General features: G+C 41.6%; 1 protein-coding gene across 1 annotated transcript; it reads left to right on the top strand.

Moving 5' to 3' along the window:
* Window positions 1–206: 206 nt before the first annotated feature.
* kcnq2a (potassium voltage-gated channel, KQT-like subfamily, member 2a) lies at window positions 207–26223 on the top strand (the record flags this gene model as incomplete). Its single annotated transcript, XM_080853393.1, has 17 exons — window positions 207–487; window positions 8210–8300; window positions 9157–9283; window positions 9929–10104; window positions 10397–10522; window positions 11016–11126; window positions 11268–11363; window positions 11875–11969; window positions 12579–12641; window positions 13005–13037; window positions 16521–16696; window positions 17742–17789; window positions 18250–18267; window positions 20044–20128; window positions 20375–20506; window positions 25082–25217; window positions 25465–26223. The coding sequence occupies 17 exons, from the start codon at window positions 207–209 to the stop codon at window positions 26221–26223; spliced, it is 2553 nt and encodes an 850-aa protein (XP_080709519.1).
* Between the last annotated feature and the right edge of the window lie 328 nt (window positions 26224–26551).

Below are 26551 nucleotides of genomic sequence, written 5' to 3'. Positions count from 1 at the left end.
GAATTAAAATACAGCGGCTGTCTGGTAGCTGGTATAGGTGCACTGATAAAGGACTACCCATTGCAGTTTCGCATAGGCATTTCAATTGGCTTTCCAGTAGAGAACAGCTAGCGACAACTGCACTGAAGAACACACCCCAGTCCGGTAATGCCTTCTCCCGATAAGGAGTTTCAGTCCTCCCCGTCTGCATCTCCGTGACTTTCACGATGGTGCAAAAATCCTCCAACGGCGGAGTTTATCCACCCGAAGGCGGGGAGAAAAAAGTAGGCTTTGTTGGACTGGACCCAGGCGCAGCCGAGACCAGCAGAGACGGAGCGCACCTCATAGCGGGTTCGGAAACCACCAAGCGGGCCAAAATATTATGCCGACCGAGATCAGGGGGAAGAAAAGCCAATAAGAGAAATGCCCGCTATAACAAACTACAGAGTTTCCTCTACAATGCTCTGGAGAGACCGAGAGGCTGGGCGTTCATATACCACGCTTATGTGTAAGTACGAGCCCGTGTTCATCAGATATTTGAGCATGATTCTACGCAGCTGACGCCTGTATGCGGACATTAATGTGGGGGAATCATGAATGAAGTGATGCAGTCCTTAACCGCACACAGTGGTGAAAGTTTGACGTGCTGTTGTGTTGACCAGTCGACGTGCCCCCCTTCTTTGCCGCATATATATATATAGAACCTTTTCCATGTGAGAGAAGTGTGGGGCAGAATATGTAGCGGTCCATGCCTCTTACCTTTAAAAAAGTTGCCATTTCTAAGATAATTTGTGTTTGTAGTCAGCATTTCTATCATTTGTTGTAGGCTTCCTTATTCGAATGACGTTATCAGATCCTCCAAAAAAAATGCAAACAGGTACAATGTCGGCTATGAAATGGTTAATCTGATTTCTGGATGGATTTTGAAGGCACTGTTTGTTTTACACTTACACTTAGTACTACTACCTGAGGTAATACACGTATATGGTATCCTCTTGGTGTTTCAGCACTTGGTCAGCTCCCGTGCTGCGCTGTCGCACACTGTATTCCATGCGTCTGCTTTCATTCATTCACACACCCTATGTCCTGTCTCTCACTCACGCGCTGACCATCCCAAGAGCAGTAGGTTACGAGACCTTTTCCATAAGAAAGCTGGCGCCCTCAGAATTACTTTAGATTGCCAGGAGCAGCCATTGAAAAGAAGAGGGGAGCTCGGTTAATCCACCTGAACTAGCAGTATTGCTATCGCAAATCTGCCCCATTCCCCTCACCCCCGACGATATGCAATGGATTTTACCGTTACCGCACTGCCAGTTTTACTTGCCAAACATCACATTTGGCCAACTTCTAGGCAGTTCATATTTCAGAGTGATTGCTTGTTTGTATCTTATGTCATCCCGTTGTTACCTTACCCCACAAAGTCTAATTTCAAAATAGAGTTTTGTTTCAAATGCAGAGCACAAATAGGAGGCAATGGTTCTATTAGGTTTCAACAACCATTACGCTACACCTAATAAATACGTTTGGTGAGTTCAGCGCGCAGTTGAGTAAGATGTGTCTGATAATGACATAATGGCTTTGATGGTAACGTTGTATTTTTGTTCTAGCACCATCTCATATTCATCATACAATTACTGTGTGGCATATGTGAGCATCACAGAGGGGGGGTTTATTTCAAATGTTTTTTTTTTTATCCAAATCTCACCTGAGATATTTCCTGCTAAATGCATGGTCACATGTTTCAAGTGCCAGAGTGAAACTCTTGCAGTAGCAGCAGATGCAACCAAGCGTATGGAACCATTTTTAGACAGGGTGGAGAGGCAAGCACAGACAAGTACAAGACATGGAGAGATCATGTCAGTGGTGCTTGCATAAAATTCAATTATTCCAAACGTTGTCATTAAAAGTCACTGGACGTTGGCTGCAGCCTACACTGACATGCTGCTAATTGCACTAGACCTGATCGTAATTGCTTTCTGTTCACTCAAGACACTTCAAGCGCCTCAAGCTAGGCCTCCATTGCAGGCATGTCCTTTAGATAAATAATTTACATAGAACACTCAGCCCCCCGCCACTCCCTTCATCTTAATCTATCCAGGCTTGTTTCCCTTTCAGAGACACTTGTCTTATAGAAGAGTGCCGTACTCTTTCTCCACGTACAGTGTGAAGTACTTCCTCCTCATACTTCCTCCTTCCTCCTAGTTTCTCCTCATGCTGTCTTTTCTGTCCTCCCTCTTCTTCCTCCTTTTTCTAAGAGGGAGGACAGAAAAGACAGCAGAGGAGAAACTACGAGGAGGGAGGAAGTATGAGGAGGAAGTACTCCACACTGTACGTGGAGAAACAGTATGGCACTAAGAGGCTCTAAATAGTGTTATGCGATGACACATATTTAAGCTTCACTCTTCTCTGTAGTTTAGTGGTTTTACTGCATTTTTGCATTCTGCTGTGGTCAGCTCCTTCTGGTGGCTGCCATACATGGAGTAATAACCTACCAATGACATGGATTTGTGTGTGTGTGTGTGTGTGTGTGTGTGTGTGTGTGTGTGTGTGTGTGTGTGTGTGTGTGTGTGTTTGGTTTGAAGTAAATACCCAAGATCAATACACACAGTCTCAGACAGTCCATTTTTTTGTCCTAGGAGAGATTGGGGCCACATCCCTGGAAATGGAGCAGTATCTATAAAACATTACATTATCTCTCTTTTCTTTCTGAGTTAATTTAGCCCAATTGCATAGTTGCAGCTGAGGATGAATTGGTTTTTTTTCTGGTCAATCACACACCTTTGACTTGACCTTGAGGTTAACACATTGCCCAGCACTGTAACCCAATGGCCTCCACTATACTCACTGTCCTAAACCTCACTTACGATTCAGGTCACAGTACCACTATAACCTGCAAGACAAATACACACAGTCTTGCACTGGGGGACAAACTCAGGCTAAGGGTGTGGCCATACCAGTAGTACAGCTAATGCAGCATCATGGTGGCTAATTGTCCCTGGTGTGTCAGAGAGTTAGGTTACACGGCGAGTAAAGGCAGGGTGATGTGTATTTGTCTGCCTGACTCCTCAAGTCAGATGTCAGAAAGCTGCTGCTGAGCTGGTGGAATCATCAGAAAATCAATGGACCCTGATGAGCTACTGATGCCCTGGTCCCAGTTTTGGATTCCAGAGTCTTTTCCTCCTTCTAAGTTGTCCAGACTTACAGACTCATTTTCATCCATCTTAAAAGGCTGGAGCTCTCAGCTTTCGAAAAAGAAAGCATCAGCTTGGATGGAGGAGGGGCAAGGCAGTGCAGTGAGATGGCACTTGACTGTGCAATAGGGACTGTTGGCCAAGTAAGACACACTCACAACAACAGACATTGTAACAAAAAACTTTCCTTGTCTTATTTTTTTACTGTTCAAAATCCTACCAGCACTAGCACAACTTTTATATTTCTTACCTGCAGCATTTACCCAAAAGGATTAAGCCTCTTGCATGTTCCAAAATGCATTGTCCTTAGGTATTAACTATAGTTTACAATTCAGACATTTAAATGATTACCTCAGATTTGCTTAGTATGTTATTTGCACATTATCAAATAGTTTCAACTGGTTTATATGCTAAATCAGACTATCCTCTAGAATAACTAAAATAACAATTGTAATTGTAAACAGTTGCCATGGGTAACACTGACACACATACATATTGGCAAATTTGCAGCATTATGTTAATAAAATGATGCTGTTGTTACTTCATTTTTACTTAACAGTCATTTCAATAGGACAAACAGCCACTTAAAATATTTGGCTTGAGGGTCCTAGCCAAGACAGCAGTTCACAATACATATCTGATTTCATATTTTTTTGTGCTGAACTATGAGTTGCATACACACACAACTGGCCAACATGTGAGATGTTCACACCCTTCATTCTCCAGCATAGTCACTCATTTGGATTTCACAGCCCAAAGATGTTCAGCCTGTTTGCTGAGGTTCCCCTTTGCCAGAATCTTCCACTTACTGCTGATGTCCTCAGCATTTTGCTCAATATGCACTGAACTCAGTTTTGATTAAAATCCTCCTGTGAATCTGAGACTCTTTTTTTTCTTTTGGTTGGACAACAGCAGATTTACTTCTCCCTGTATAGGAAATGTCCTGGGCTTCTGGAGGTTGCCACAGTGTATCCCATAAATTCAATTCTAAGCTCCCCAGAGTGTTAAGTGATCTCTGGCTTCTTAGTCTAAGATGAGAAATGTATGGCTCAATTGTATCTTTTTGGCACCTGTATAATTTCTCGACTCTATCCATTGACATCTAAAGTATGTTATGCTGTATCAGGTTCTATCTAACTTGCCTAACTAGTTAGCCCCCCATGCTAATGCATTACACCTTACTGCAACTCATGCCTGAGAGAAAGGCTATTGAGTGGCTATTATATCTCAGGTCCATTAGACATAGCCATTAGATACACTACACAAGAGCCATGGCAGGATGTGCCCAGTTTATGCACTACGTAGTATCACAGCACAACATCGCCAACTACATCATCAAAATAATCCAGTCAGCATGCTAGCATGCAAGAGATTAGAGGCTTGGTAGTGTTTTCTGCACATTCGTTCAGGAGGAGACTTTACATGGTTTCATTATAATAAATCTGTGTCATAATTACCGCAAGTGATTAAGCTGCAGGTGATAGATGTGTGCTGTCTGTACAGATTGGATGAATATGAAGAACAATTAAACATTTTTAGGGAACATGTGTCCATTTATTGGCTATTTCTTTTACCATGTCCTCTCTCTTCACAAAAATATCCATTTTTGAGATCTCACTGTGAGGGCAATCATAACTCCTTGAATTTGACTGACTGACCTTCTGCTTTTGGTCATAAGAAGCTTGTGGTCCTCAGCGTATTTCAGTCCAACTGATGCTAGATGTAGCAAGAGAAAAAAATACCACCCTAAGTCAGAGCATATTGCACAAAAGTGTGCAGCTTTACCTCAAGGTCTGAGTTATTTTTAATCAGACAAGACTAATGAATCCTTGGGTTCCCAGACTCATTCCCATGAGTGCCCAAAATGTTAACTAAGGCAGTTCCAGGACAAAAGTGTTGAAAACCACAACATGAGGCTCTGGAACTGCTGTGTGTTTTAAGGTGAACGAGAGACTCTTTTTTTAGTGAGTGGCTGCTGCTTCGAGAATTGATGTGAAAACGATCGATCAAGCGCACGCGGGCATGTGCAGGCTCTTTTGGAAACCTCTGCACAACAGCCTCGTCAGCACTCCCAGCGTGGCGGTGAGTGTCTCAGAGGCAATTTGCATTGAAATCTGAACTGGAAATGCATGAGATCAATTCCAAACTAAAACCATTTATTCCTCCAGTCCAATGTAGCTCTCAGCTCTGACTCATTTTTGAATTGATGTCTAAGATAATGTTTTTGGCAAAACCCACTGGAGACAGTTCAAAGGTCACTACTAGAGTTATCTCACTTGGTGATGATTTGTTTGTATTTTTCTGGTTTATCTTCTAGTCTATCATGAAACTTAATTTGGAACTGTTTCTTTATCAGAGAAACGGAATCACTATACAAAATGGTAGCTCTTCTGTCTTGCTCGTGGGTTTGTGGATGTGTGTGTGTGTGTGTGTGTGTGTGTGTTTTCAAAAGAGGCAGGAGGCCAACGGACCAGGTCCATTGGATAATTTATGCAACCTAGCACTTCAAAGCATCTGCTGAAATCCCTGTCTCCCAGGGCTTGCAGGCCATCTCCATTAGGGCAGATTGGATTAGCCCATGAGTAGCCCTCTCCAGAGGCACCAGCTCTCACTTTAAACCTCTGCAGCCCTCCGACCTCTTCTCTGATCCCCTCTTTATATAGCCTATATACATTTGTCACCCTTTTTCTCTCTCACATGCTCCTCTCAAATAATATATGTATATATATGCACTCTCTCTCTCTCAGAGATGTTAGAGTGTGAGGACACCACACAGATGTGTGTCTGTGTGTACTCTTACTTTCTAACATCTCCACAGACACTAGTATGACTTTGTCAGTCTGCTCATTATGTTCTTGGACCACATTTGGCTTATTAAAGCTCCTACACAAAGGCCACGACCCTTTTATGTCAACTCCTGGTGATGTAAAAATGTCAGGGTGTTTAAATGCTCTCTACGCCACTAATGGAGCGTCCCTGAACGCTTCCTTCACTTCTGACCTTTGCTTTCATGCTTGTGTTTGCTGGAAAGTTTCCACAGGGAAGACAAATACCTTTCTGAATAGATACTAAATCATGTTCAATTTACGGGTGCAGTGCGGAAAGTGCAGATGTGCACAAACTGAAGGCCACAAACTACTTGATCAATATAAGCCACCTCTGCCAAAGCAGGACAATTAAAGCAATGAACTAGTGTTACCTTTTCTCTGTGTGCAAACTGCAGCGGATTTCTTTACCAACATGCAATGCTCACAGAATGAAATAACATGCCAGTCGTTGCTGTTTGTATGAATATTTCATTCCTAGGTGAGGTATTCATAGTTCTATTAGACCACAACCAAAAATGTACCCTCAGCTGATTTTAGTTTCACAAGCTTGCCAACAGAAGAGCACACCATTGACATCCTCTGTGTAGATTCATATGCCCACTCATAAGATATGCCAGGACATCTCTCAATGCTGTTTAATCATCTGGCCTCAAGCCCAACCAGTCTCGTACTGGCAGTATTTATATGTCTGAGTAGTGTCTGGCCCTCTGAAGCTCCCTGAGCTGCCCGGCTCCTGTCACCCCCTGCAGATGCACCCGGTCTCTGGTGGTTGGCTGAACCCAGCCTGACTCTGGACCCCGCCTGACCTGGTGTCAGGAGTACAGTAGAGCTCTAACGAAGCATGAGGATGATTACAGTTTGAAGAGGTAACATGAGTCAAGGGGAAAAAAAGACATAAACAGATGGAGGCTGTGTGAAAGGCAGGAAAGGGCGAGGAGAGAAAGAGATGATAAAGGTGACTGGGAGAGAGAACTGTGGAAGGGAGCAAACGGAGGTGAGGATGATGGGTGTTAACGGAGGTGACAGTAGCGGAGGGAGGTGCCTGGGGAGGTGACAGGGTGCCAGGAGCAGATGGGAAAAGTGAGGTATTTTTAACAGAGCCTTTTACTGTAAGTAAGTGGGAGCGGTCAATAATGGCTCTACAGGCCACAGGAGTTTGGCAGATTGAATATGCTGATATTTATCACTGTTGTACTGAGCGGGGCTCCTTGGTGGATTGTGTTGAGCTGGTGGAGAAGGGGTACCTGGATTGATCATCTAAGCCTCATGCTGCTCTACCTTCTGTGAATGTTTGGCAGTGACCGTGTTTCCATTTGAGATTGGGTGACCAGACACAGTTTGCCCCTAGGTTTGGTTTTGAATGACTCATCTCAGATCCGTTTCTGAGGAGTTGTAGTTCTAGTTTTTTTATAAGTAGTAGAGGTAAAATCACTGTGTTTCATGAGCTGACTTCTAACTTTCCTGGCCTTTTCATCTGAATTATTCATTCGATGTGGCCTACAGTACAGTTTTAAGGTTATGTTCCTTTTATAGAGGGTAGAATGTTTTGGTGGTTCAAGGAACGGATTTACCCCTGGAATGGCAATGGTATCTGTGTGCTATGACTTTCATTTTATCCCAGAGTTTTATGGCTTTCAGAAAATAGTCTCCAGAGGAAACCTTGTGGTGTTTTTAATTCATATGTGGACTCCTGATGGCAACAACATTTTGGTGAACAAATGGAACCAAGCCATCAGAACTTTTATAAAGCTTCTTGTTAATGCTTCATCGAATCGTCACTGCCACTGCATTAAAATACCATTTGTTCTGCTTTGCCAGCCTACTAATCATACTCATACTGGGCCTCACAATAATAAACACATCCACATTCCTGATTGAGGTTGAAGCTTTCCCAAGGTTAGGTGCAGATTTTAAACCTGAGTGGTTACAAGTGACTAGATTCACCTCTTTGGTTTTAAAGCAACCCTAAGAGACAAAGAGTAATCTTTCCTCAGTCTCACAAGCATATGGTTCCTCAGTGTTGATATACAAATGAGAGGTAACCGTCTGATAATGCTCACATCTATGGGTTGACATACTTCTGTCTCTACTACCAAACCTCGACCGTCCATAGGGATATGGAAAGCCCAACTGTAATGTATTGTGCTTAGAGCAGTGTTAAAATATTAAAGGGTGCAGCTGCAAGTCGTCATCTTTATGCCTTCCTTTCAGCTTCGTGTTGGTGTTCTCCTGTCTCCTGCTCTCTGTGTTTGCTACAATCAAAGAATTTAAGAAGAGTTCAGAGAGTGCCTTGTACATTCTGGTATGTAATATATCTATGTGAGATTGGATCACGTGAGCTTGTATTGGGTGTCTAATGACTTAATAAGAATGAACCTTACAGGCACCTGGCCTACTTTCACAAAAGCAATACATAACATAAAACTTGTTTGGTTAGCGAATATGGATTAGATGTCCCATTTCTAATGTACATGTATACATGTGTAACATGTTGTATCCTATGCCTTGTCAAAATTATTTGTCTTAGTCTGTTCCAAATTATATCTGCGTTTCCAAAATGTTTGTGTCTTAACAAGTCTTTACTCAGGGATAGATAACCACAGCCAAAAAAAGTATACTAATTTGAGGCTAATGAAATCAATAGCCACTGCAGCAATGCCTCTGTGTTTGTGAGTGTTATCTGATCTATAGTATCGTAGGAAATTGAACAGCAGACAGTATGGATTTGTTGATGTTCTGGTAGGAAAGGATATCTATTTTCACTGTTCAAATAGGAAAGCCCCCCACAACTCAGTCACTTACATTTAGTCAGTAAGCAAATATATTTTTCTAACTTATTCAAGGAACCAAGAAGGTCTATGTTTTACCAAGAGGTTTTATTCCTTAGGACTGAGTCCCATTAAAGTGAAATGTTTTGACATTGGCTGTGTTCTGCCAATTTTGGTATAGTAACAGCTAATGTCATCTTTAGAAAAATGTTCTGATGTCTGTAGGTTCATTGTCACTCTTAATGTTTAAAGTAATGAAAATGAAGTGTCAGAATCTATTAGTTTCAGTAGTGTCAGAATTTTTATACCCTACATTGATGGTTAATACAGTCAAATTTGACTGTACATACTGTGCCAGAAATACTGTAGCATTCTGACGTGTGACTGCAGGAACTCGTGACCATCGTGGTGTTTGGTGTGGAGTACATCATCAGGATTTGGGCGGCAGGCTGCTGCTGTCGCTACAGAGGATGGAGAGGCAGGCTGAAGTTTGCCCGCAAGCCCTTCTGTGTAATCGGTAGGATTGTTACCCACCTCACTCTTTACACATTCTTCCTGTTGTGTAATTCTTTTATTTTTCCTCTTGCCTTTGTTCTCTCTCTCTCTCTCTCTCCTTGCCTCTGTGTCTATCTCTCGCTCTCATTGTCCTTCCTTCCCCATGAAATCTTTCATTTGAAGCAGTTTGCTTAGCCCTACTTTTGGATGGTACAGCAACTAAATGCTGACAGACTTACACACAAAGGTTGATATTTTAAAGCAAAAGCACCAAAGTGATAGTTTGTTTTCTGCTTAGTAATTAATTCATAGTCTTGATAAAAATATGTAAAATAATGGAAATATAGGGGCAAAGACGCTTTGTCATTGATGACAGACTTGAGGAGCGTCGGAAAGGCTATTTGACAATGGTCCTTCATCAATCAGCGTTTGGCAAGTCAGCTCGGCTATATGTCTCTGTAATGCCAATCAGGTTTACTGCAACTGATTGATAAAGATATCATTGCTGGAGCAAAGAACATTCTGCAACCTTCTCTCCCCCAAAGAAGCAGCTGTTTTGTTGTTGTCGAAGGTCTACCCATGAGAGTGCGTGTGTGTGTGTGTGTGTGTGTGTGTGTGTGTGTGTGTGTGTGTGTGTGTGTTTGTTTGTTCCTGCGTTCGTATGTAGACATGATGGTGCTGATTGCGTCAGTGTCAGTGCTGGCAGCTGGCTCCCAGGGGAATGTTTTTGCCACCTCTGCCATCAGGAGTCTGCGCTTTTTGCAGATCCTGCGCATGTTGCGGATGGACCGCCGTGGCGGCACCTGGAAACTTCTGGGATCTGTGGTCTATGCCCACAGTAAGGTAATGCTGATGGACTGTCAGGGCAAACATATGCATCTGTATTCTAACAGCAAGCCAATGCAGTGACAACACAAGCCCAAAGCAATATAGCTGTATTTTAATATAACATGTTCATAATAACATGGTGTAGTACTTCTCTTTGTTTAAAGTAAGAAGAAATAAGTGCTGTTATCTAGACAGCTAAGTACGTTAACTGAAAGTCAGATGTACTAATTGAATAACAGTGTTTAAAACTAAACCGCTGTTGGACACTCTATAGGAAGCGTTATCTCTGCATCTCTCATCTCTGCAGGAGCTAATTACAGCCTGGTACATTGGCTTCCTGTGCCTCATCCTGGCCTCCTTCCTGGTATACTCAGTGGAGAAGGATGAAAACGAGATGTTTGAAACATACGCTGATGCGCTGTGGTGGGGCCTGGTGAGTAATTCCCACTACAGCACGCTTCATACTGGAAGTCCTTCTTCAGCACACAATAAACAAATGGGTTAGATCGGAAGTGCCTGCTATCTCATGTAGCGTAAGAGGTGTTACCAAAGACAGACTAATAGTTGCCTTGAAATGTTAAATATATGTTGAATTTCACACATCGAACCCCCTTACGCAAGTTCAAGGGAGCAGGAAAACTTCCCTTTTAACAGGGAGAAATGTTGAGCAGAACCATGCTCAAAAGCGAAATTCATCTGTCTAAGGCTACCCAGGAGAGGGACAGAATATAGTGAACAGGAGGAGGGACATATTAAAGAGAAATGTTGCTGTGAAAGGCCTCTCTGACATACTGCTTCTGCTCAGGACTGTCATTGTCATTGTGTACATGTAATTGGATTGAGCCAGATGAAAACCATAGAACTGTCCATGAGACACTTCAAAACCAAATTACAGAACTGTTTTTTCCAATATCTCTTCCTCACAGATCACCTTGACAACAATAGGCTATGGTGATACGTTTCCCATTACATGGAACGGGCGACTCATTGCTGCAGCTTTCAGCATGATTGGAGTGGCTTTCTTCGCACTTCCTGCAGTAAGTTGTGTTAAAGGTTCAATAAATGAACAGCAATTGTCCAAAATGATTGACGTCTTTGTACTGAAAACTATGTATATGAACAGACGGGCTGTTGTTGAAGGACTTGTCTTGCCCTCTCTCTTTCCGTCCACCCTTCAGGGTATTCTGGGCTCTGGGTTTGCTCTCAAGGTACAGGAGCAAGCCAGACAGAAGCATTTTGAAAAACGTCGAAATCCAGCCGCAGGACTTATTCAGGTGGGCTTGAGCAAACCATCATCAAGTGTCAAACTGGGACATTATGGAATTAGCTTAAAGTAGCCTAACGGATTCATTGCCAATCGCTAACGAGATGCTAGCGGCCAAAACTAACGAAACCTCTTGAAATATGCTTACTTTGACACTATAACAAACTAGTTAGTCAACAACTGTCCTTACACAGAGCAAAGCAAGACGGCAAATAAGCTACTTACTAGTTAGGCAGACTGTAGAAATCGGGTGGTTTCAGGCAAAACTACAGAACAAAGTTATATGCCTACGGACCCTAGTATGGCAATGGCACGGAGGCGATTCTTCATATTAAAAGTCATTGAAGCGGCTCAATTGTTTTAAAGTTGTTATTCTAAAGTTAAACTGCTTATCCTAACCCTTACCCTGAAGTACAATTACTGCATAATGCTACTTTAAGTATCTTTTCACATTTATTATGTAAGTGTAAGCTTAACTTAGGTGTTGACGGTTTATTTTTTCTTTATTCATTTTTGACTAGAATGCCTGGAGATTTCATGCAACTAATTTATATCGAACAGACCTATATGCAACATGGGACTTCTATGAGCAGAATGTATCGGTTCCAGTGTACAGGTAAATGAGCAGATGGTATCCTCCCCAGCAGTCTCCTTGACTTGCCTCTGCTGGCTCGCTTTCAGCTCTTATAATGTTTTTTTTTTTATTAGTGTAGATTAAGAAATCGGTTTAAGTTCCAGTATTTCCATTAGCATTATGAGATTCTCCAGATTCTCCTGTGAGGCAAACTTTAAAAGTACTGTATTAGTGAATCGGAAGTGTGATGGATGTGGTTTGTTACCTCTTCAACCTACAACCACAGGGGAGTAAAGTGCACTATGGAGGCAGAAAGCAATAGTTGATGCAATTACTATAGCATACATTCTGAAGATTAATACTAAGACCACAAGCACATGATCCAGAGGCAAACACAGGTTGTCTTTTTTTCTTCAAGTTCAACACTCGTAAAGTCATTCTGCTGTGGTATTATGGACTATTGGTAAAGTCTGTACCTAACTTCTTGGTGTGGGAGTGGACAGGGAGGTAGGTGTGGGTGTAAGTGTAGGTGTGGAAGTGGACATAGATAGGTCTGGGTGTAAGAGTAGGGTACTGAGATAACATTAGGATGTGTGTTACTTCAGAGGGCTGGGATGCTGACTTGGGCTTGTCTTCTCCACCTGCTTCAAGGCTCATCCCTCCGATCAATCAGCTGGACCTGCTGCGAAGCCTGACCGGAAAGTCTCCGTTAAGGTTTGAATAAAGAGATAAATGTTTGAAAGTTTGCTATTTTCTGTCAAATATCGTTGGCAGTTCAGTTGCATTTGCTTGGCTGGTTTCCCTTGATGGATAAATTATTCATTTTATGGCTCTGCTCCTACATGACCTCCAGCATCTTTGAAGTACAAACTTCCATTTGTGCCATTAATCCGCTTCTTCTGATGGTTTTAAGTAGTCTTTTTACCTTCAACTTTCATTCTCAAAGTTCTTGAATGTCAATTGTAATCTTGGTTGAGGTCTAAATACCTAGTTGGTCATTTCTGTCTTAGCTTGTTGAATTAATGCCAGAGGTAACACTGACCATCTCTGATTTTCTTTTTTGGGTCTGCCACAAAGGAAAGACAGCCAGCCTGCAGAATCTTCTCCAAGGTCAGTGTTTCTCAAGTGGTGGCTCTTTGTGTCTCACTCGGGAAGATAAGTATGTCTGTATTTGGCATATGCTTTGTCCAAAGTGACATATTATGCAGTAAAGTGCAACACAAGCAAACACCTAATAAAAAAGCCATCTTCATATAAAGTAATGAATGAATGTGATGGCACGTTGGCCATACATAAATCCACGATAGCTGCATAGCAGTTTTCCAGTATCAGCACAGAACACTTTGAGTACAAGGCTAAATGCACCAAACAAGGCCAAATAAATATCAATGATTTAATAAGCATAAAGGTGTCAGATGTTTAGGTGATTGATTATACCTGTTTTGATCTGAGGCACCTTTTTATCCAGGCAGAACCCAGAGACAGCAAAAAAAACTACACAAACATCTCCTTTACGCCAATAGAGAAAAGGCTTTTTTAAGACACATTCAGCGAGCACAACGTATAATGAAATACACCCACTAGCATATAATGAGCGTTCAAAAATTAAATTAAGCACTGGCCCAAGATGCAGTGGCTGAAGTAATCAGTTGCAAGCCAAATACTCAGAACAATACTAAGGAAATATAGAAATCTTCACTGGGTGTCCCAGAGTTCCCAGACATACTGAGCTTCGTACCAACATAGGTCACTATACCTGCCTTAGAATGTTAGCAGGCGCACATGACAGATGCTTTTATTTACTGGATATTACAATAATATCTATAACACAACTATGAGCCAGCACAAATGCATTTAGGCTAACAAGAGTGCATTGACAAGCAGTTCTGCTCTTTTCATGCTACTGAGCGAGCACACAAGCATTGGCTAGCTTATTAGCATGCCATTTTTAATAGATTTTTTTCACACCCTGATATTTTAACCTTTAAAGAGCCATCTAAAATATTCTGATATCAGCATTGTCTGCACTTTATAAGCAGAGCAGACATTACGCTGGCACTTTCATCGTAATTTTGAAACTCAAGCACCTTTTGATATCTGATAGGTTGACTCTTCGCACTAATTTATTCATGACCATACATCATAAAGCATATTTTTTCCAATATTCCCATCAGCACTTTATGGTTGTGCATTGGTCATGGGAAAAAGGCAATAAAAGGATTTTTTGAATTTTGTTTTACTAGATTCCATCTCAATCATTATTAATTTGGACAAGAAACATATTTGTGCCATAACAACACTCATTATGAGATTCATGATCTGTACATATCCTTACTCTTCACTCACATTGATGTATTTTTTTTATATTTTGATCTTTTTTTTTTATCTATCATTCAATTTGAGACAATATCTTCGAATATCCATCCGTTTTCATGGTCACCACCATGTTCCTTTTATTAATCACTTCCAATTTTGACGTCACATTTACAATGCTGTCCTTGTGTCTCTGTCACTGTCCACCGCCTGTCATGAGCAGTAATTTGAATTCACACTCAGCTCAACTCTGTGGGTGCTGCCCCAGAAGCCTTAGGTACCGTTGCACACAGATTACTAACATCTGCACGTCTAGATGACTCTCAAGCACTTGGGTCTGTTCCCTGTCTTTTCCCCCTCTATCTATTATTTCCTCTCTGTTTAATCATGTTCTCCAGCTCTCATACTCAATTATTCGGTTCTCAGAGGGAGAGGAGTCATAGAAACTGTAGCTTTAAATGGTCTGGAGTTTCCCTAAATCTATGTCATGTGTAATATATAACATACTCTCTTGGCCTTATAAATACTGGTAATGGTCAGACTTTTTCTTGCTTTGCTGAACTAAAGAGTGTGCTGTTTTAGCCCATTGTGTGTCATAATCCATACTTAAATGCATAGTGTCAGAACCCCGTAGTGACCTTATGTTCTGCCAGTGGTCCTATGCTTGCTCAGCTGCATTTTGGCAGCCCCCGCATGTCTTCATCTAACATCATTACAAAATGTTATTTACCTGCCTTGAGGTCAACCTATTTTGTATTATGGCAGTTAACAGGTTTTGGAATCAAGTGTAGTACACCAGTGAAGAGTTAATGGCTTATAGTCATTGATATTAGTAGCATGCCAAATTCAGCTGTGACCTCAAGATCAGTAAATATATATGGTTTTCCGTTTTTTTTTTTTTTCATTCAAACTTTCAATCCATCTCCTTTAATACTGATTCTTTGCAATCGCATGCTGGCTTGTGTTTGGCATGACAAGTTGACAAAACTGAATTACATTATTTTTCTTTATTCAGCTCGTTGGGACATGTTGTTATCTACTGCTATCATGTTACTGTCCTGTTTTGATAATGTTGGAAAATAGGCTGTTTCCTTCAGCAAAGGTGAATTCCAACACTGGAATTTAATATCATCCAATACATCAACAGTTCTCTTAAAAGGAAACAGACACATACATACCAAATAAGCCAAGTCTAATTTGGCATAATAATTATTTCCTTCATATCACTATCAAACCTCTCTGCTATGCTGCATTGCTAAGGCTGCTAAAAGGTGCTGGCTTCTTGTAGCATAATATTACATTAGCTTGTTGCAATTCTTATGCTCCTCTAAATTCAATCCACTAATTCGAGTAGCATTTTTAACACAGTTTTGCCTATTCTTGGTTTGGTGAGTGGCAGACGACTACTGCATTACATATTTTTATACTTGTAAAGAAATGTTTGTAATCATATTAAAAAAGACCTGAGACCTGAGCTTTTGAATCCAGTATATCAGTGCAAACAAATTGACTCTGACAATTTCACCTTCATTCTGTCCATAACCTCAAACCTGACCCTATTTTGGTACCACATTACATAACAAAGCCAATCAAGATCTCACAGAAACATACATGACCAAGTCACTACATTTGCAATGGGAACCAATGCCTGAAAAGTGCCAATAGTTTCTTTCTAATAATGTTTCCCTCACTGAATGCATGTGTAGTGCTGAGATCTGACCAGCAGATGGCAGAAGCATTTCATCACTACCATGCTGCATCCAATGGCCTATTGAGCCTCATTGGACATTGAAGTCTATTCCTTAGTCTTGGAAATCACCGCGGTACTTTACATCCCTGTCATTTTAATGAGTATGTAATTACATTTGGAAAGCAGAGTCTTGCACTTACCTCCTGTGAGAAAGATACAAATACTGCCTTTACGGTCATTTTGACTCACTATATACATCTGTTTGTCAAGAGAGTGGGCCACATGGGAGAAGTTTATCCCAATAGAGTGATGCAAAAGTCAGCACTTTCGCTTTTCATATTGCTAACCAACTCCTCAATATTCACTCTTGTGCATGAGACAATTCCTTTTGCTTAGTCAGCCAAACTAAATCACACAAGCGGGAAAATAGCATGCTTCAAAGGGTTCAGTACTAATTTTAACCAACCGTGAAATCCGGTATCCAAAGCAATTAACATACACTTGTACTTGTTGTACCTGTCCTGTGTAAATTTCACATTAGGCTTTCACACGTGGTCTTTGTTCTGTGTGCCCCTTCCCACTTACTGTAGCCGTAAGGCCAGCATTAAAGAGAAAGTGTTTCAGAGTCCCTCCAAACATGTGAGCAGCAAAGAGGGCAAGACCCCTGGTGCAACAGAAGGGGTGGACGACAGCCCCAGAAAAGTAGCTGATCGCGCCAAACAAGCCTTCCGCATCAAGGGCGCGGGCTCTCGCCAGAACTCTGAAGGTCAGTAAAGAAGGGAGATGTTCAGCCCTCTGTCATCTTTTCAGGCTTATAGCTTATGTTGTTGTGGTTGTTGTTGTTGTTTTTTTTTTTCTGCGCTTTGTGTCTGTATATTTGTGTCTGTGGTTGTGCATCTGTTTGGTATGTATTTCCATTGGAAATCTCTGCTTATGAAGGAAAGGCTGGGTTTCTTAATCCCAGAGAGCTATAAAGAGGTTGCCTAAAGCTCTTCAAAAATAGCATGTAGGCAATTGACTCCTCTTTCACAAAACCATGAATGCCTTTCTAGTTTCACCTATAGCAATTTAATAATTTCCTAACCTTTATAACCTACCTAATGTACCTAAATGTTATAAACAAAATGATTAGATTTTAATTTCTCTTTCCTCATTATATCATCCCAGTCTTTGGAATGAGTGCATTCTGGGGCACGCTGAGCACCTCATGTCTTCCATTGCCAGTAGGCCACAGCATCACAGATGTATAAAGTGATGCATTAGTGCCTAAATTGATGCAATCCCTATTGGGAGCAATATGTTCATCTGGCACTGATGTGCCTTTTGGAGTCAAACATGCAGAACATTCGCAGTTTTCAGACAGTTTTCAAACTTCAATGAGTCAATCATTATTTGGCTCACTGCCAACACATCACCTAATTACTTCTCCTCTAAGGAAGCACACTTTTTATGAGGGAAAATGTATGGCTGAGTCATGAATTGTGGAGGTGGGTGGAAAAGCAAAGATATGACTAAAAACAGAAATCCTTTTGACAGTTTAAGGAATTATGTAGGTCTATCCTATATGTGTTATGAAGGTCTCAGGCAGGCTAAAGCAAACGTTCCCCATGTTACCTTCTGTGTATTTTGTATTGTATTATAGATTGTGCTCTACCTTTAGTACTTTTAGAGAGGACATGATATACCAGAGTACCAGAAAGGGCCTAAGGAATGACACACACACACACACACACACACACACACACATCGTCTTTGACAACATACATTTTTGAACTCACTCATTGGTTACTTCTCTCTGCTATGTACTTAAGTTTTGATTGAGCTGCAGGACGAAGACTTTGGATTGAAGAGTTCTCCAGGTTAGCCTCTGTCTTTAATTTTATAATGCTAGGAATCTGTGCAACTGATTAGGCAGAAACTGTTATATTCTAATGTATGCCTGAAAGATCTGCTTTCCACTAATAGTACAGTTAATGTTGACGAGATGATTGGATTACATTCCTGGATTACAAATCTGATTTTAAACACATTTTCATACATTTCATATATCAAAAACATAAAAGTGATTTATATTTACCTGAAATATGCATCTGAACTAAAGCTCGGTTGGATTGAAATGCCTTCCCTACATTTACTGATACAAAAAGCCAAACTACATGAACATTTTAAACAAATAGTTGACATCATCCTCAGATCAGTGATTCTTTACATTCAATTAGTTTTCATATTCTGCAATATTCTTATTTTACACCATGTCTATTCTCATTTCACAGTATTAAACCACTCCTCTCCTCTCTTCTATTCTCTGCAACCCTGCAGCCATTGAAGGTTTAATAAGTAAGAGCTGTCTCTCTATCTGTCCAGAAAACCAAAATAACACTAACTTATTGAACTTAGATACACTCTCTAAAGAAAATGTAGTGCATGCCATACTTCACTCAAAATGGCTGAGCTGAACTGTCGCTTTTGAAAGAAGGATCACTTCACTTTCCACTCTTGGGTGATACTGACAGACTAGCAGATGATCTCATGCTGTCAAGACACTGCAATTGTAAAAGAAACCAGCTGACTCAGCCACAGAGGCAGTGTGAGCACGCAGTGATCTCTTAGCCCACTGCCAGGTGGATGAGTCACCTGTCTGTCGGAAAAGATGTGCACCATCAGGTATCACTGTCAATCATGTGCTTGAGATGCTTTCACACACTCATTCTGCCTGAGGGGGGAAGTGATGTTTGTACCTCAAAAGCCTTATCTGGCGTCAACAAAGCAGCACAGTCCTGCAATGCTGTGTAATGACACTTCAGGACCGCCCTTACAACTGCTCTAACTGCAGCCTTGGTTTTCTCATGGGGGGGGGTGGGGGGTGTATTGTATATTCTGTGGAGTGGGAGTGCAATTCATCCCTCTAGTGGCAGTTATATGGAGGTGTTTCCAGTGGAGAGTGTAGTATCTGTGCGTTTACCTAATGGGGCTGCGGCGTTCAGGCTGGATTGGCTGTGCTGGCTGCTCACTCCCTCCATTCGCTTGTCCACCTGCATGTGAAGATCCTCGGTCCTTTCACATCTCTCAGCAGCCTGCCTGCCTGCCTGCCTGCCTGCCTGCCTGCCAGAGGGAACATGTTGTTCACATGATATGAGGACCGGGCCATTGGTGAAGAGAGTGCCCACACAGTGTGACTGTAATGCTGACTACAGTGCTTCAATCCTCAGTACTCGTAGAAAGCACTTTCGGAGTTCTACACAGCTGCCACACCACCCTTTTACATTACCGATGTAAGGCTTAAACATTACAAGCCTGTAAAACCACTGCACACATACACATTGTTCATGTCACGAACCTAACAAGTAAAAAGCATGACTAATACCTGAAGGTCCGTCCTTGGTCAAAGATGTGATGCTCAAGTGGTATTCACTGAGCTTTTCAAAATCTGCTGGGTACACATGAACAGTACTCCACAGACTGTTCATGCATGCTGATATCCAGTTGTCAAATTGGTCATGTTTCTTTCTTTAAATACAGAAATGCATAGACTAATTTCACTTAACGCTGCTTCACATAACATCCCACTATTCTCATTCGGATTTTTATCTTTAAACTGATATTGTGTTGATACTTTCAGAACATCAGCATTCCAATACCAATACAATACCAACCAACCATCCAACGGTCCTAACAGCCCTGACGTGCCATACCTCAGGCAAACAGTGTCTCTGTGTTCATCCAGGCTTGTGCATCCTTCAGGTGGCAAAGGACTCCGTAAAGGCAACACCCAAGATGCTACTTCTTGCTTTTTTTGTTTTCTGGCTCCTGTGGTTGAAATCATTTGGATGAATCGAATATAAATTTAGTTTGATTGATATTGCGTTCTCCCTTGCCTTAGCCTGGAGGGGGCACTAATGAGCTGTCAGTGGGTTAGTCAAGAAATGTACTACCAGTTACTCTCTTGGTGTGCAAAGGTTCATTCAGATCACAGTTTCTCAAGAATATCAAGGACTACTGCCCTGCAACCAGCATCACACCAAGACCAGTAGTTTATTAACTCTCGATAAAAAAAGGATGCATGCTTGCAACTGTAAGATTCCTCCATCTATTAGCTCATCTTGTCTTTTACAGAGGCATGTCTTCCCGGGGAAGACGACATGGAGTATGGAATGCAGGAGTTACCGATTGAAGTGAAGGTGACCATCCGAGCAATCTGGTAAGATACATGACCATGCCAACAAATTTAAGACGTCAAGGATAAAAGTGGTTCCCTCATAACTAGTTAAAAAATGAAAAACACTTTGAACTGATCAATCTCAGTGTCACTACAATAAGATTAAGTGTAGTTATTACAGCATTGAGTTCTTGCTTTTTAATCGTATTCATTGAAACTGTTACTTAGGAAATGAGCAATATACTGAACAAAGGAGATGGTCTAATATATTAACACATTTTTCATCAGTATTATGCGCTTCATGTTGTCAAAGAAGAGATTTAAGGAGAGCCAGCGGCCGTATGATGTGATGGATGTGATTGAGCAGTACTCTGCTGGACACCTTGACATGCTCTCTCGCATCAAGAGCCTTCAGTCCAGGCAAGCCCCTGTCACGGCACCACAGTCATGTCATGACATCTAATCCAGCACACATTTCCTACTTCTTGATACTACTTCAGTGTTTTCCTGCTCTAACATACCTTCATACACTCCTTCTGATCTTCCTTTTTCTTTCCCCCAACTACATGCATGAATTTTCAACTAGGATGCGTAAACAGTTTTATCACAACGGCTATTTTCTATTCCACAGAGAAGGTTGTTTATTCCTGCCGGTATCTGAAGAGACAAGGACATGACTTAGTACAAATATTTCATTTCGGACTTTACATTTTAGGGGGCCTCATTTGTAAGCATTGCGTAGGCACAAAATATGTATAAACATTTATAATAAGGTGAACAATAGGACACATTACGTTTAAACTAATGCCGTTTTCGATGCCTCAGTCGGGCAGATACGAGTGCAGTTTTATATATTGTTACCACATGTTCATGGGTGACAATAGAAAGGCTGGCAATAGCAATGCATAAGGACGCACAATGGCTGATTAGGCACTGTTGGAAGATTTGGCGAATGGATGAATTCGTAGAGAGTGAATTTTCAGACACTGTTCCAATTACCAAGAGATGTTCTATTGGATTGGCCAGCTGTGTTAGGAGGTCTAATTAGATTGACGCACCTTGTTAGAACACATGGATGGATGGAATGGAAACAAATGGCACTTTTTATTGACTTTCAATGAACAGCTTATGTCACACAAAAAATGTCTTGTGTCCCTTAACTCCATCATTGTATTCATGCAGTCAGTTTGGATGAATGTCAGGTGCGTTTTCCCTGAATATTAGCAATTACTAAAGACAATTATGGGCATTAGAAGGGTGGGACAAGACGCTTGCTCACGTACGCCAAATGTGGAGTTTGTTGTGATTTATAAACGGAAAATATTAGGATGTGCATGTGCACTGTTTTATAAATCTGAATATTTCAGTCCGTAAGCCATTTTTCGACGTGAATCCTCCGCAGTTTTAAAAATGAGGCCCCAGATATCCATTACAGTGTCAGAAATACCTGTAGCACTGAAACTGACAGGCTGTCTTGAGTTCATGAGGATGTATGACTATTAGAGTGTGTGTTTGCAACATTTACATGCAAGCATTGACATTTGGGCATAAGGAACATGTTTTTAATCAAATGGAGCACATGGAGTAATTCCTATCCTCAGAATAACTACTAATCTCATAGTTGTTAATGTAGAATTATGAGACATTCCTGAAAACCTATTCATTTGTGTTCTCTAAATATTGATCATGTGCATAGAGATCTGTCCACACCCCTTTAACTGATTTCACCCTCTGTATGTTTTCTTCTCATTTGTTTGGCATAGTATTTGACAATGTTGTCCTTTTTCTGCCCACCCCCCGCCCCACCGTCTTTCCAAATAAGTTTCAAATATGTTGTGTTTTGTCCCACACATATGTCAATATATTCCAACAACGGTGAAAATCATCAGTTCCTGTTCCATAGTCGATATGTAAACAACCACATGATCCATAGACGTGTGTGAGAGTCGGTGTATGCCACATACAAGGTGTCTGGAATATATTCATGCTTATTTGTTAAGTGTCCTCATCAGTGTTGTTGTGGCACACAGAGTCCGTCTGCTGCCTGATGAAGCATTGCTCTCATGTCCTCTCTATGCACTTTGCCAGGATAGATTTGATTGTGGGGCCCCCTCCCCCTTCAACACCCCGTCATAAGAAGTACGTAAAAATAGTGACAAAAAAAAATCCAAAAATAGCTAACTAATAGAATGTTTTTACTTCTGCATGGCATTTGTATGCATGAGTTGACAGTAGCAGCTTTGTTTTTTTGCCCTTGGGCTCAAGATTTTCTTCCAGAATGTTCTCAAATGATAATGGCAATAGTCAGATATAATACTTCTGAATGAGGGAAATGGTGGGATGATATATGTCCCTGTACCGCTGCCACTGGCAAAATGCCTGTGATAAAGAATGCAATCGATAACTACCACTTAGCAATCTAGAGGTCTTTTGGAATCGTTGGTGTGCATGTTCACATTGTAGTTATTCCACATTTGCTCTTTAAAGATATTCAGATTAATGTATGTCTGAGTACTGATCTTGGAAGCTGGTGTCTTGTATCCTTGACATCTTAGACAGTTTATGCTTGTCAAACTGCTCACCATCTAATATACCCCTAGTAGCCCACATCTGCAAATGAAATCATTATGTAGAAAAGTTAGGTAGACTAGGTCATAGAAAATGTCCATCTTTAAATCTCTTTGACTGTGAGAACTCAAATCAGATCCAATCTCAAACACCTCTTATGCTTCTCAGGACTATCGTTATCCCATCCCTTCATTTTCACTGCATTCAGTGGTATGAAAAAAAGGTTTCCTGTTTAGATGTACTTACTGATTTAATCACAAATTCTTTGAAATGCTTTTAGTCACTGTTTCTCACTGAAAGACAACCACACAGATTTGTAACCCAAACCTGTATCTGTGCCTTCCAGCGAGCCAAATGATGAATAAGAAGTCTGAGGGGCTAACCAAATACATTTCCAAATAGCTAGCAAAAAAAACGCGACTAAATAAATATTAACACTAATTCAGCAGAGGTTTTAAAGTAATAACAAAATATACAGTACCAAAAGGGCTCTTTGCTGACTATTACACACCCTACACTGACTAAATGCACTGTGGGCACCAACCTGCAGATGCGCTACACTAAATACACTGACCTGTAAGCTACAGGCCTGCCCTGAGTCGTGGTGGACTGAGGTGTGTCTACGAGACCAATCACTTCACCAAACAAGTCAGAACAGATGAATGGCAATTTACAGTTCATTATCCTTAACAGAAGTGGATACTTAAACAGCATAATGATGAACACCTCAAACGACAAACAGCGTTTCTGGTCACTCACTTCATTTCTTGAGGTAGTAAGGTAACAGTTGCACTCTTCTTTCTGAAGCGTAGGCAGATATTTCAATCACGTGCACAGTCTACAGTCACAAGCATGGTGAAGTTTCATAGTTGGTGAAAGCAAATGCTAATTACGTACTAACTAACTGGAAAGGACCACAGTAAATGAAGGTAAAGAGAATAAAGGGAATAAAGCAATAACAAGAACCTTAACCGTAAATGTATCGTTATCGTATAAGCGTACATTACTTCTACTGTTGTTCTACCCAGCTCAAGCAATTCAATCCATACAAACATCATACAAAAACTCTTATGCGGATTTGCACCTCTTCTTCCAATCTCTCGTCTGCGAATCACAGCAAGGTATTTTTGTTATTACTGTAATACACTGGTGTCCAGTCGCATACTTCAAATACGATTACCACCTTACATGTGCCTGAACATTTTCATCTGTCTAATTCGTTATATAGTTTGAGGTTTACTTTATAAATGTAATAATAGTTTTGATATTTGGAATTGGAGTTGAATTATAATTAACATTCATTGATTTTTTTTTTTTTTTAATTCTTGTGTTATGTGTAATGTTTTTCTAATGTTTTTGAGTCACTTTGGACAAAAGCGTCTGCTAAATACCATAACCATAACATGAATAAAAGTTATTGCTCTTAAAACGTTCTGAGATAAAAATGTCTACTTTTAAAGTAACAGTCATAGCTTACAATCTTTACTCTTCAACCAATATTCATTAATATTTTATGAAACCAGACCATCTGCTAAATACGTCTGCTAAATACCATAACCATAACATGAATAAAAGTTATTGCTCTTAAAGCGTTCTGAGATAAAAATGTCTACTTTTAAAGTAACAGTCATAACTTATAATCTATATAACGTATAATCTTTACTCTTCAACCATTATTCATTAATATTTTATGAAACCAGAACATTTTCACACACACAATTACAACAGCAGTAAGCCAGATGTAGCCTTGTCTAATAGACGGTGCATGGCAGCTCCCAGAGCAGTGAGTGTAATGTGGCATGAAGCATTTGATGATGCATGTGGATGGCCGCATGCTTCATCATTTGATGGTAATGAATCTTTTACACAGTTCTCCCTCTCTGAATACTCTTTTCCTTTTACCATGGCCAGTTTTTTTCTCCCTTAATCCCCCTATTATGTTTCTCCAGCGTGAGCCCAGTTAAAACTGCTTTCCTCCTCCCTCTCATGTTTAGGCCTGGCCTAGGGCCTTCTCAACAGGACCATGCGAATGTATGCATGGGTGCTATGTGCTCCACTGTTTTTTCCATTGCTACAATTTTGATCAAAAGCAGATGTTTGCTTTCTTCAGTGCTGCATTACAAATGTTCAAGCAAGAGTTGAAGCTGATCTAGCATATTGTCTGTGTGTATGTGCCTGGTGCACCTTCAGGACAGCATTGTGAACACAACAGAGAAGTGCTAATAAGTGCTAATACAATCAGTGTAGTCTCTGTATAATAATTACACACTGTACCTCATCTTATGTTGCTGGGTACATGTGCTATATGTTTTGCGACTGTGAAAAGTCCTGGATTTGTGCAGTTTGTGCATGAAAAGAGGTGGGATTGGGTTGTGCAGTGCGGTGTGGTGTAACCTGACAGACGCTGTTGGTTGTTCACCTGGCCAGAGTTGATACGATAATTGGTAAGAGTGCTCCAGCAGGAGAGAAGGAGAAGGAGAAGGAGAAGCCAAAGACACCAGGGGAGGTTGAGACCCCTGAGGACCCCAGCATGATGGGCCGCGTGGGCAGGATGGAGAAGCAGGTACATGCCATCTTACAGTCAGCACCACTATCATTAGCTTTGGGTTATTTTGGTTACAATGACCTTGCAATGTGAATGTGATGAGTCTGTGGTGAGCTTTATTGTCTAATGGCAAACTGAGTAGTTCTACTGTCTTTATTACCGCTTATTCTGGGTTACTTCATTTTAATTCTAAAACTCCTAAGTTAGTTTCTCAGGGTGTTCTGTCTGTGGTTTTGCTTTAAGCCTGAGCTCTCTTCCTCATCAGGTCTTTGGCATGGACAAGAAGCTGGACTTCCTGGTGCATGTGTACATGCAACGCATGGGTATCCCGCGCTCCGAGACTGAGGCTTTGCTCGGCTTCAAAATGGCAGAACCTGCCCCCCCTTACCACAGCCCAGAGGAGAAGAGCTTGAAGGAGGATGAGGAAAGGGAGAATGTGATGAAGGTCTATTCAGGAGCGGAGCCACCTCCGCTGGGCAGCAGCACGCCCTGCGAGGCCCGGCACCAGACTTCAGCGCAGTGGAGCAGGCAGTCTCCGCCGCAGCAGACGTCACCACTGCCCGAGGATGAGCCTGTCTGCGTGCCTCGCTGGTACAGCAGCCGAGGGGTGTCTCCCGTTGGCACGGATGACCCCTCGCTCTACCGCATCCCGCCACCGCCACTGCACGATGCCACGGAGAGCAGCCGTCAGCGCAGGCACCGCAGGGCCAGACATACTGCTGCTGCTGCTGTCGCGGCCGTGGAGAGCGACACGTCCCTGTCCATCCCCTCTGTCGACCATGAGGAGCTGGAACGCTCCTTCAGTGGTTTCAGCATCTCGCAGGCCCGCGAGGACGACTTCATGCTCCCGGCCTCTGGCCTCGGGCTGCTCGGGGGTGTGGGGGGCACGTTCCGTGCACGCCTCAGGCCCTACCTGGCAGAAGGAGAGTCAGACACGGACTCCGATCTCAACACCCCGGGCGCTCCATCCCCACTTTCCTGGGGAGAAGGGCAGTATGGAGAGAGAGGCTGGATGGGGAAGTAGACGTGAGAAATGAGAACTTGTTGTAAATGAAAGAGGGTGGTTTTGTCTTTCGTGTTAGACCAGGAGTCACGCTCATTTTCCCACACTTCGTCTTGTCTGGCCCCAGGACAAGTATCAGACGCATCAGTCCACTGATGATGGTTTAAAAATTGGCCTTCGGATCTCCTTTCATTAGCTAATGAAACCACATTGCAAGGCAGATTCTGGCTGTTTTGTCGTAATCATCAAACTGTACATTTTATTTATTTGCATTCATCAAGATGTGAATACTAACCACGTGGTAGGAGATAGTACCAAACAGAGGACCTTGGCCAAGACAAACTTTTTG

This window comes from Sprattus sprattus (genome assembly GCF_963457725.1).
Source record: "Sprattus sprattus genome assembly, chromosome: 16".
Classification (NCBI taxonomy): Eukaryota; Metazoa; Chordata; class Actinopteri; order Clupeiformes; family Clupeidae; genus Sprattus; species Sprattus sprattus.
The sequence above is the reverse complement of the archived record's forward strand: the minus strand, read 5'-3'. Positions and strand labels throughout refer to the sequence as shown.